A 12,807-nucleotide genomic window follows, 5' to 3' on the forward strand; every position below is an offset into this window, starting at 1 on the left:
TCAGAAACAGTGAGAAATATAACTCAGAAAGAGACAAACAGATTATATATGAATTACACACACAATATATATATATATATATATTAATAACTGAAATACAGCAAAAAAGCGAGAGAGAGAGAGAGAGAGAGAGAAACAAGAATAAGAAGAAAAAACAAGAGAGCAAACCGAGAGAGAGGAAGAAGAAGAAAAAACAGGAAGGGAAAACAAGAAGAAAAAGAAAAAAAAAGGAAACCGAGAGAGAGAGAGAGAAACAGAGAGAGAGTGAGAAACCGAGAGAGAGAGAGAGAGAGAGAAGGGCACCACCTTTCCCCTTTTTATACCTATGCTTGGTTGACCAAGTTAAAAAAACTGGACAACAATAGGCATCAGCCTACGCGGTAACAGACTAGGTGTCGCCTAGGCAAGCTAGGCGATGCCTAGGTGGTAAAATAAGGCCCCACTGCCCAAACCCAAAAGCCCAGTGGTGGTGCTGCGCCTAGGTCGCCTAGGCACCGCCTTTGACAACCAAGGTTGGCTTCACAACCATAGCTAATTACGACTCGATCTTTTCCTACCCCTACACGCACATTTTTTCATCAGTGAAGTATCACTAAAAGATTATGGTTCACTTCCATCAGCAAGGCTGATCCTATTAGTGCTTCCTTGGATGAGAATAAAATCAGACACCATAAAAAGTTCTGGAGCATTAATGAACCATTAAGCAGCTGACATACCAAAAGCTGCCTTGGTGTGGCACAAAGAAATTAGAAGCACTAATAATAAATGACAACACTTCATAAAAAAATCATTCAATTGAAAAGGAAATTATGGTCAATGCCCATCAAGCTTTGCAAATCCTATAATCAGATAACTGATTATTATTACTCCAAGTAGATGATAAATGATATGAAAGACAATGAACCTTATTCACATTCTTGCATGCTATAAGCCTGAAGCAATAACCAAATTAGTGGATTTTACAGGTATTGTGCATCTCTTACCATATGTTGTGATCGTTCATCCTGTATTGAGACCATTATTCCTGTAGGAATGTGAGTTATCCGAACAGCACTGTTTGTAGTGTTGGCATGCTGACCTCCTGATCCACCAGATCGATATGTATCTATTCTCAACTCCTCATTTCGCAACTGTACATCTACCTGCAAAGAAACACCCGGGGCAAAGTGGAAAACAATCAACTTAGCAAGTAAATATGATAAATGGTAGCATGTCAAGAATAATTCAGAACATAAAGCATAAATTACGAAAATCCTGAAAGTCTCATGGCTTTTGTCAAAAAATAATGAACAAGTTAATAATAGAAACCTTCAGTATAATGCATATTAGAAATTATATGATCTTCAGCATGGCAAAGGTATTCTACACTTTTCTCCAGCATAGCAGCATACATATGCAAATAGTTCTTGATGTCTAAAACAGAACTACAGAACAATAGTGGGTATAAGCAGCAAATATCAGGAAGAACTATCAACCTTGGAACCATGAAATTTACAAAGTTTGGGGAGCTATCCTAGTTTTGTATTCATCTTTTGTATGCCATTAGACTCCTATTATTGAGCATCATATATTTGTAATATATTTATTCTTGATATGATATCTCTATTAATTTTGGATACCCTACTAACATAAACAAACACAATAAAAGTCATATAGCTAATGAAAAGATATCATTTTATGACCAATATTTTGCAAAATCCATCTTTCTCCTCTTGCTCTATTCTATGATGACTCATCTTAATGATTAAAAAACCACAAAAAGAATATCATAATAGCACCTGAGGAGTGATAAATATATGCAATCTGTATATGGTTGCCCTATTTTATTCTCTCATCTCTTAGGCATTTGATTTCCTTCCATCCTCCGAAACACTAGGTACTACTTCACTTTCTATTAATTACTTTTTATTATTCTAGTGATGTTCACTTTTCTAATCTAATTACCCTGATTGCCACATACTCATCAACTATGTCACATAGGTGCGGGTGAGGATGCAGCGATGCGGCACTTTAAAAAAACTTGGGTGCGGGGTCACGGAGAGGGTATATATATATAATTTTTAACAGTTTTAAGTTAACACTAAGTGTATGTGTGTGCATTTATGTATTTATATATATATATAGATATAGATAGATAGATAGATAAAACTGGACTTAGTTAGGGTTAACTGAATTTACTTTTAAACAGAAATGAACCTCAATGTGCTTGATTTCACTTGACGCAAAGGAAGTCATGTCCAAAGTGTCACACCTGCATGGGTGCGGGTGCGACGCAGGTGCAGTGCCCTGTTAGAAGAGTCCGTGTTACATAGCTTATCAGCAATCATCTTGAATGGTTGTTTGTATCATGGCAGTTAAAAAGATTCTCTGCTTTATGCAGTGACCAGCAATCTGTTCATCAGGATGTGGGTCTTAGTTCCTAGCTCTTCGTATTCAGTAAACATGTGCCATGAGTCACATACATGCGCACATATAAACATAATCCTTTGTCATCCTAATCCAATTGTTCCCATATATTCATAGTTTAACCCCTGAACACATGAACTTAGCCCAAACTGAAATAATCTTGTGCACTTTCATGTGAAATCTAAAGATATGTCTTCAAAAAGAGTTCAGTTTGATCTTTCCATGTCATTTGCCACCATCTCCACAGCCCTTGACCATTTTTTCACCTTCCTCCCCAGCCAAAATAAAGGACCTGATACATGAAATGAAGTGAATAACAGTGATAATGGAATGCCACTAAGGGATACAATCATACAAGAGATCACAAACTCACAAAGACCATTATTGGGTCAAATACCATTTCACAAAGGAGGAGACACAATATCACAATCTCACAAGAACAATATAAAGTAAATATTTTTATATTACCAGACAAAATGCTTATAAAAAGCATTAGAGAACAAAAAGTAGTGAGGCTCTATTTATAGAGCCTCACATGCAAGAGAGGGAGGCAGTCCCCAACAGTCATATTGACTTACAATATAAAAAACAGAAAAATAAAAATAAAATAAAAAGACTCTACAGTCCTTAGTGGACTGTATTCTATTATAGGACATTAAATGGCCAAAATACCCCTGATATATGTATATTGTATAAATATGTGTATATCAATTAAATACAAAAATATATACATTGTATTTTAATACTCCTCAAACTTACGATAATGTAACGCCCCGGATTTCCAAAACAAAGCTAAGTTAAAATTTTCATGGATTTCTTTTTTTTTTCTTTGCAGCGGAACTTAGAAAAGCTTTTAGCAGCGGAATAAGACGATAATGAGTCGTCGGTTTTAGAAAACTCCGAGCACGTTGCAGGTATGTGGCTAAGCAACTCATTGACCACCAAAGTGTTCCATTTTATCGAAAGCACATGTTTATTACAACACTACTGCTTAGAAAAGCAGTGAAGGTTCAATAAAAAGGAAGCAGTACAACTCTGTCTAGAGAAACCCTGGAACTTGATGCCGCCTTGCTCCGCATATCGCCACGCAGGTTCAACACCTGAAATCCCCATTAAACGGGGTCAGAACCACTGATGGTCTGGTAAGTAGGCAAACAACTATCTATTCAACTCAAGTAAATGCATAGACCACTCAGGGTCGCAGTTCGTAATACGACGCTCAAGCCTCCATGACTTAGCGTATATCGCAAAAGCCTCATCAGGGCTATGAGTTGAACATCCACGCAAGTCGTCATGACTTCGCATAAGCCTCTTCAGGGCTGTGAGTTAGAATAACCTCTCAAGTCTCTACGACTTAGCCTTGACTTCCTCAGAGTCACGAATGGATGTCTAGCTCAAGCCTTTATGCTTGGCACATCCGTATCCTACGAATCTAAGGACAGCTCTCCGAGCTTCACTTAGTGGTGCGGATATCAATGGTGTTCTTTCCCAATCGGTCCAGTAGTATACCGACCATGACACCTTCACAAAGGTTATGCAGGACTGACTCAACAACGTCATCCACTCATACATTCAAAGTAGCGTTGTACCTAAGCTAATGCTTTGTTTCGATAATTGCACCTCCCCCTGGTCTTAGGGGACTCATATCTGGGCGACAACGCGACGATCTGGGGGTTGATTATTCTATGTATTTTAGATACCCCAGAGGCCTGTTGACCCCATCCCCCTAGTAGGACGGTACAGCATACCGGAAGAGATCCTTATTAGGTATCCGAATGCATTCTGCTACTGCAGTAGTTGGGTTCAATCCTTAGATATTTAAGGATAACCACGACCTCCATACCTCTGAGTGACGAAGGCCATCAATGAACTCTATCAGGTTCGGGTGAAATATATGTCACTCAAGGTTGCGCCATCACCGTCTTCCTCGGTGAGAAATTCTGAAAGGGGCCTGCCGGTCTTACAATTACTTGACGAACATTGCATGCCTATAGGACAGCCTTTGAGAAGTATGTACCCGACCCCAATCAACCACACGGTTTTCACCGTGGAACAAAGGTTTTATTCATATGCATGCTTAACTCTGCTCTCGGCACTTCGTCCTTGACGAGCACTTCACCTCTTTCGGTGGAAACAACACACTCCGGCTCAGCGGCCCTTACGAGTCTGGTTGTTTGATAATTCTCAATGAGCATGCACATGACTCGATCTCTACGGATCGGCTACTCGGCGTATTTTTACGCAACGAGCTCAGGACCTCGTCAAGGCGCTAGGCGCAACGGCTCTTACAAGTATGATGCCCTTGCAGGTGTCAGGGAGACGAGTCATTCTGACATCGTTCCAACAAAGGACATCATTGTGCCACTTAACTGGTTTTGGCAGCTCTTCTGCCAACCATTCTGTCAACACCTTCTCTGCTCTACCGGCAGTGGTGCGACGAACCTTTCTACATCGTAGAAGGCGTTCTATAACTGGGTAGCACTTCTGCTACGTTCTTTCTGAGCCATTCTTAGCTCCTTCAGGAATTTCAGCAGCACTTCCTCTCTTTTACGGAGAAAGCGTGCGTTTCTTTTATCCATTTCAACGGCATCTCCCCTCTTTGGTGGGAAATCGCTACGCTTAACTCGGGAAATGGATGCGCACCGTTGTGCGTACTTTGCATCCATCAAGGTTGCAGGAACCTTGGGCCATAACCAGGCCATACGTAATTGATTTAGTCTTTACGTAAAGAGCATTTTGCCAAAAGGCGAAGCCTTTCCAATAGGGGCTTCATTAGTCAAGCAGAATCTTGTACGAGGAGCGGTAAGAGAATCGCATGGGCGATTTTGGAGTTGATCTCCGTTTGAACGCTCACTTACGCGCCATATATGTAATATAAGCAGAAGCCTGTGCTTTATACAGCGGCGGCGTAAAGGAAATGCATATACTATTGTTCAGGGTGTGTAACTGAACGAAATATTCTACATATATAACAAAACAGGAGCCTTGGCATCGTTCGACGCGACGGCGTAAGTAAATGCATAATCGGAAGTGCAGTAATCGTAAATTGCAGAAAGCAGGAGCCTTGGCATCATACGACGCGACGACAAAGGTAAATTACATGGCGTGTGCGATATAAGACGCGTCGGCAGTATTAGCAGATATACACCTAGATCTGTATCCAACGATAGTTACGAGGCGAGCGAGTGAACACCGAAGTGTCCTAGAGGGCTCAACCAAGAACTAGGGTGAGATACTATTTTGAAAAACGCATATACTGCGTATTCGAACATATATATCCGACGATAGTTACGAGGCGAGCGCGTGAACACCGAAGCGTCCTAGAGGGCTCAACCAAGAACTAAAGCAAGATACTACTTCAGAAAGTATATGTTATATACAAACAATCAAATACTTGAGAGAGATGGTTTAATGAAGCGAACTTACTTCAATTTGAGGAAGAAACGACTCCGATTGCTTCAAACGCTTCGAACGAGGCTCGACTTCGAAAAAGGATCAACTTCGAACTTTGGACGAAAAAGGACTTGGACTTTGACTTTGAACCAAACCAGGTTCAAGTCAAGTCAACTGGGTTCAGACTTAGGTCAAGTAGGTTCAGACCTAGGTCAGGTGGGTTAGGACCAGGTCAGGCAGGCTCAGACCAGGTCAAGCAGGCTCAGGCTAAGTCAGGCAGGCTCAGGCTAAGTCAGGCAGGCTCAGACAAGATCAGGTGGGCTCAGACCAGGTCAGGTGGGCTCAGGTGGGCTAGGCTAGGTAGGGGAGGTTTGGAAAAGGAGGAGAGAGAGAGGGGTTGGCGATTTTCTAAAGGAGTGGGGGTCCTCTATTTATAGGTTCTGAAACTTGGGCCCCAAGTTTCAGAATCCCCGCTTTACCCTTGGGCTTTTCTGAGAATCCCTTCCATGGAATGTGCTGGAAGGAGCTGGAAGGCTCTGGAAGGTGCTGGAATATTCTAGAATCTTCTAGAATATTTTCTGAGAAATATTTCTGTGGGTCCCACCCATATTTCTGTGGGTCCCGCAAGAATTTCGGGTTTTCGGCGATTTTTTTCCGAAAAATTCTGAGTACGCCATTATCTTCGTATTGATGCCACTAAGAAAGTTGGCTCGCAGGAATCCTTTGATTTTGTTCAGATAGGAAGTTATGGCTTCCAGAGTGTTTGAGCATATATTCGCGATTCGACGAATATCCTAAGTGTAACTGGCTCGCAGGAATTGATTCGTTTCGCATTCTGAGAAAAATGCCATTTTTACCGGTAAATGCCTCATGAATTTTATTCAGATATTTTCTGAAAAATTGCGGGTCTTACATCATTACCCCCTTAAAGGAATTTCGTCCGCGAAATTCAGCTAAGAGTACAAGGTGAAGAGTTAAGGATATTTATCCCGCATATCCGATTCGGGCTCCCAAGTGCAATCATCGACTCCGTGATGTTGCCATCTTACTTTGACAAGTGGAATGACCTTTGTCCTTAGCACTTGCTCCCGTCGGTCCATGATCTCTACTGGCCTTTCTTCCACCGTCATATCCTCCTGGATGTCAATATCTTCATGTTGGATGACGTGGGAAGGGTCGTGAACGTATTTTCTAAGCATTGACACATGAAATACATTGTGTATCTGTGTATACTGCGGTGGCAATGCTACTCTGTAGGCGGTCTCTCCTATCCGGCTCAAAACCTCGAAGGGACCAACGAATCTGGGGCTGAGCTTCCCCTTCTTTCCGAAACGAAACACACTCTTGGTTGGGGAGACCTTGATAAAAACCTTATCTCCAACCGCAAAAGTGAGTTCCCTATGCCGCTGATCAGCGTAGCTCTTCTGTCGACTCTGAGCAGTCAGTAGCTTCTTCCTGATCATGTGGACCTGCTCAGTATAATGCTGCAACACTATGGGCGAGTCCAAGGTTCGCTCACCCACTTCACCCCAATGGATTGGTGATCGACAGGGTCGCCCGTACAAGGCTTCATACGGTGCCATTCCAATGCTAGTGTGGTGGCTATTATTATAAGCAAATTCAGCCAACGCTAGGTGGGAATCCCAATCACCTTTCCATTCTAGCATACAGGCTCTTAGCATATCTTCAAGAGTCTGTATGGTTCGTTCTGATTGCCCATCTGTTTGGGGATGGAATGTTGTACTGAACTTGAGTTTCGTCCCCAGAGCTCTTTGAAGCTGCTCCCAAAAGTGAGAGGTAAATTTTGGGTCACGATCGGATATGATCGAAATCGGCACTCCATGGAGTCTAACGATTTCCCGAATGTAGATCTCCGCCAATCGTTCAGTTGAGTATCGAGTGTTGATTGGCAGGAAGTGAGCAGACTTGGTGAGTCTGCCTACGATCACCCATATTGAGTCATGTTGTCTCTTGGACCGAGGCAATCCAACGATGAAATTCATCGTAATGCCCTCCCATTTCCATTCTGGAATCTCGATCCGTTGAATTTTTCCACCAGGTCGTTGATGCTCAATTTTTACTTGCTGGCAGATTAAACACCTTGAGACAAATGTAGCCACATCCCGTTTCATACCCCTCCACCAGTACTTTCTCTGTAAGTCCCGAAACATTTTCGTACCTCCAGGGTGAATGGTGTATTTGCTGTTATGAGCCTCCTGGAGTACTTCCTGTCTTAGCTCAGGGTTATTTGGGACCCAAATCCTTTCTTCCATCCATATTCCTCCATCTTCTTTTAAATGGAAGAAAGTGTCATCTCTTTCGGCACGAGCTTTTAATTCCAGGTACTAGGGGTCCTTGAACTGTTCGGCTACAATGCGATCGAGGATCTCGATATGGATTGTCAGGCATGACAATCGAATCTTTCCTGGGTCAGCCAGGAATGACTTCCAACTGACAAAATCCTCCATCAGCTTCCATTGTCCGGTGAGGCTGGCCAGAGTGCCAACAGTCTTGCGACTAAGGGCATCTGCTACAACATTCGCCTTTCCAGGGTGATAGGAAAGCGTGAATTCATAGTCTTTGAGGAATTCCAGCCATCGTCGTTGCCGCATATTGAGTTCTTTTTTAGAAAAGAGGTATTTTAGGCTTTTATGGTCCGACATGACCTCAAATTTCTCTCCATACAGGTAGTGTCGCCAGATTTTAAGCGCGAACACTACCGCGGCAAGCTCCAGATCGTGGGTTGGATAGTTTTTCTCATGAATTCTTAACTGACGGGATGCATAGGCGATTACTTTGCCATGCTGCATCAATACACAACCCAGACCTGTTCCCGAGGCATCGGTATAAGCAATGAAGCCTCCCTGACCAGAAGGTAAGGTAAGGACAGGGGCAGTGGTAAGCCTCTGTTTGAGAACCTCAAAGCATTCCTTACACTGGTCAGTCCATTCAAACTTGACTCCCTTTTTCAGTAATTTCGTCATTGGTACGGCGATTCGGGAGAAGTCCTGTATGAACTTCCGATAATATCCGGCAAGTCCAAGGAAGCTGCGGACCTCAGTGATATTTTCTGGCTGCTTCCAGTCTATCACAGCTTCGACCTTCGCAGGATCTACTGCGATTCCATCTTTTGAGATCACATGGCCAAGGAACATTACTTTGTCTAGCCAGAATTCACATTTTGAAAACTTGGCATATAACTGATTATCTTGAAGGGTTTTCAAGACGATTCTCAAGTGCTCCTTGTGTTGTTCCTCATTCTCTGAATACACGAGAATGTCATCAATGAAGACGATGACAAAAGTGTCTAAGTATGGTTTGAACACTCGGTTCATCAGGTCCATAAAGACAGCAGGCGCATTTGTAAGTCCGAAGGGCATTACTACGAACTCATAATGGCCATATCTCGTTCTGAAGGCAGTCTTAGGTATATCCTCCTCCTTAACTCTGAGCTGATGGTATCCAGACCTGAGGTCGATCTTGGAGAACACTCTCGTTGTTCTGAGCTGATCGAATAAGTCCTCAATCCGAGGCAACGGGTACTTATTTTTAATGGTTGCCTGGTTAAGCATCCGATAATCGATGCATAACCGAAGGGATCCATCCTTCTTCTTTACAAATAGTACCGGGGCTCCCCATAGTGACATACTTGGTCGGATGAACCCTTGTTCCATCAGTTCTTCCAACTGACACTTCAACTCACTGAGTTCAGCTGGTGCCATACGATAAGGGGCTTTGGATATTGGCGTTGTTCCAGGTAAGGATTGAATTCCAAATTCAACCTCACGAAGTGGCGGAAGTCCTGGCAATTCCTCAGGAAACAGATCAGGAAACTCCCGCACTACTTCCAAACTCTCAAGGGGTTGGTCGTTGGATTTTTCTGCCGAGAGACTCAACAGGAAGGCCACACAACCCTTCCTAAGGTATTTTTGTACCTTAAGTGCTGATATGAGCCTTTTTTGTGGAACTGGTTTGGATAACCGGTATTCCATCTTAGGTAAGCCGGGTCGAGATAGAATCACTCTGCCCTCGCGGCACAGAATCTTGACATTATTCTGAGCCAACCAATTCATTCCCAGAATGACATCGTACTGTATCATATCGATCAGGATGGCGTCAGTAGGCAAGTGTTGTCCTGCTATCTCAATATCCAATTTTTTCACACACCGGATACATTTGGTGCGTGAACCCAACGGGTTATATACTTCGATCATTTTATCAATTGGTTGCACCGAGGCGTGGAGTTGTTCGGTGAAATCGTCGGAGATAAACGTATGAGTAGCACCACAATCAAACAAGACGTAAGCTGCATGTCCATTAACAGGTACGGTGCCTTCAATGAGGTCACCGGTTTCGACTTGTTCAGTCGTTACAGCGTATACACGACCTGCAGCAGGCCTTTGTTCTACTCTAGGTGGGGGTCGTTGGACTTGTGTTCGTTGTGGTACTTGTTGAGAGGGTCCGGCAGATCCGGCATTCCTCCTCTGCTCATCAATAAGCTTCTTCCTGCATTGTCTTGCAATGTGGCCCACTTTGCCACAGTAGAAGCATCCACCTGTGTCACGTGGACATGGTCCTCTTGCGTGATTAACATGGCATTTTGGGCAGTTTGGGTTGGACTGTAGGTTGTTTGGAGCCATGTTCTGCCTTGGCCTTACAACTTGTTGAGTGTTGTTCCCACCTTGGAACCTTTTCTTCTGAAAGGGTTGTCGTGAACCCTGGCCACTTAGAAACATTCTCTTCTTGTTCCCACCATCAACTATGGGCCTTTTTGCTATGATCACTTTTGATCGCTCCCAATCCACTTGTATTTTTGAAGCTGCTGCCACAGCCGTTTGAAACGTTTGGGGCATGCTGGTGATAACCCGTGACCTTAGCCCTTCTCGCAGTCCATTGATGTACTTGTCGGCCCTTTCTTGGTCGGTCTCAAATAACCGGGAGCAGTACTGTTCAAGATTTTGAAATTTGGTGGTATAGTCAATCAGATTCATGCCACCCTGCTCCAATTCCAGAAACTCCATCTTCTTCTTGTTTCTGGAGTGTAATGGAAAGTAATTATCCATGAAAGCTCTCCGGAAGTCAGTCCAAGGAATGACTTCAACTTCCGAGAACTGGATAATCTTAGTGGTATCTCACCACTTTCGTGCGTTGTCTTTCAGCCTGTACGTGCCAAAGTTGGTCTTCTTTTCTTCTGGTACTCCCAGCACCAGGAAGGCACGTTCGGTCTCTTCGACCCAACTTTCTGCCAGTTCAGGATCGGCTCTACCAGCGAAGACTGGTGGATCGAGCTTGAGGAATTTTTCATAGGTTATTCCACCAAGGTTTTCGCTTCGAGGTGCGACTGGTTCTGGCCTTGTTTCTCGAATGGCAGTAACCAAATTGTTGAGTGTTTCCAGCAGAAATCCTTGAGTATGGGACTCCTCGCTTGGTATGGTTCTCCTCCTCGTAGGAGTCATTTATCTACCACATACAAACAACGTGTTTTAGTTTCACAATGTATATATCGAAGCAAAGTTTTATTTACTTAATATACATCACATTTACACAAGCATCGCCTTAAACAAAACGTCATGCCGCACTGGCAGACTTTTAGGCGTTGAGAAACTAGGTACATGAGTATATTGACTCCAAAACACTACCAGTCTCTTCTAGGAACTGGATTTCTTTCTTGACCCAAAGAACCCGAAGTATCGTTTACTTCCACATTGCCTTGGTGCAGGCACAACTAGCTTTGGCTTGGGCGGCACTTCCGCACTCTCAAGCGACTCTTGTGGATAGATCAGTGATGCCGGTCCACTTGCCCATTCAGTGGCATCATGGCTCGGAGAATCCGAGACCATAACGGGATGATATAGGTTGTATCCCTCTTCCTGGCCATTCAGACTCGGCATTGGTGTAGCCGCTCTGTTCCCCCATATAATAGTACTTTGATTCGAGGAATCTGAAATCATAATGGGATTATAGAAAGAGTTGTTGCATCCCTCCTCCCAACTGTGCAAGCTAGGCGTACATGATGCCTGTTGATAGCCTTGCGATTGACCAAATCCCACAAGGAAGTTCAAATCAAATCCTACCAGAGACGGTAGTTCATCAGAAGTTGCTGGAGTACGGCTACTCCTTCTACTGGAGTAATGTAGCCCACTAACATGCGAGGTCTCATCCCTAAGACCAAGCGATCCCCGCCGACCCATATCGGCGGTATGCTTCATTTGGCATTCGTTGACGGAATGCCCTTCTTCGCCACAATATTGACAGTCTTGGACTTCATATGGGCATACCCACTCATCGTGCATGATCCCGCAACGATAGCAGTATCCTCGGGAGTCGTGAGTTGCCATCTATAAGACGATAATGAGTCGTCGGTTTTAGAAAACTCCGAGCACGTTGCAGGTATGTGGCCAAGCAACTCATTGACCACCAAAGTGTTCCATTTTATCGAAAGCACATGTTTATTACAACACTACTGCTTAGAAAAGCAGTGAAGGTTCAATAAAAAGGAAGCAGTACAACTCTGTCTAGAGAAACCCTGGAACTTGATGCCGCCTTGCTCCGCATATCGCCACGCAGGTTCAACACCTGAAATCCCCATTAAACGGGGTCAGAACCACTGATGGTCTGGTAAGTAGGCAAACAACTATCTATTCAACTCAAGTAAATGCATAGACCACTCAGGGTCGCAGTTCGTAATACGACGCTCAAGCCTCCATGACTTAGCGTATATCGCAAAAGCCTCATCAGGGCTATGAGTTGAACATCCACGCAAGTCGTCATGACTTCGCATAAGCCTCTTCAGGGCTGTGAGTTAGAATAACCTCTCAAGTCTCTACGACTTAGCCTTGACTTCCTCAGAGTCACGAATGGATGTCTAGCTCAAGCCTTTATGCTTGGCACATCCGTATCCTACGAATCTAAGGACAGCTCTCCGAGCTTCACTTAGTGGTGCGGATATCAATGGTGTTCTTTCCCAATCGGTCCAGTAGTATACCGACCATGACACCTTCACAAAGG

The 12,807-nt window shown here is 43.7% G+C and overlaps 1 protein-coding gene across 1 annotated transcript in view; it reads right to left on the reverse strand.

The window, feature by feature from the left end:
- The window catches only part of LOC149820957 (Peptide chain release factor 1), a 73,020-nt gene that overhangs the window by 14,079 nt on the left and 46,134 nt on the right, over positions 1-12,807 (reverse strand). Inside the window, exon 9 of the mRNA XM_089981870.1 lies at positions 984-1,142. Within this exon, the coding sequence (XP_089837996.1) occupies positions 984-1,142 (159 nt within the window). The remainder of the gene's footprint in view (positions 1-983; positions 1,143-12,807) is intronic.

This window comes from Nuphar pumila, chromosome 12 (assembly GCF_984573655.1).
Source record: "Nuphar pumila chromosome 12, dmNupPumi1.hap1.1, whole genome shotgun sequence".
Lineage (NCBI taxonomy): Eukaryota > Viridiplantae > Streptophyta > Magnoliopsida > Nymphaeales > Nymphaeaceae > Nuphar > Nuphar pumila.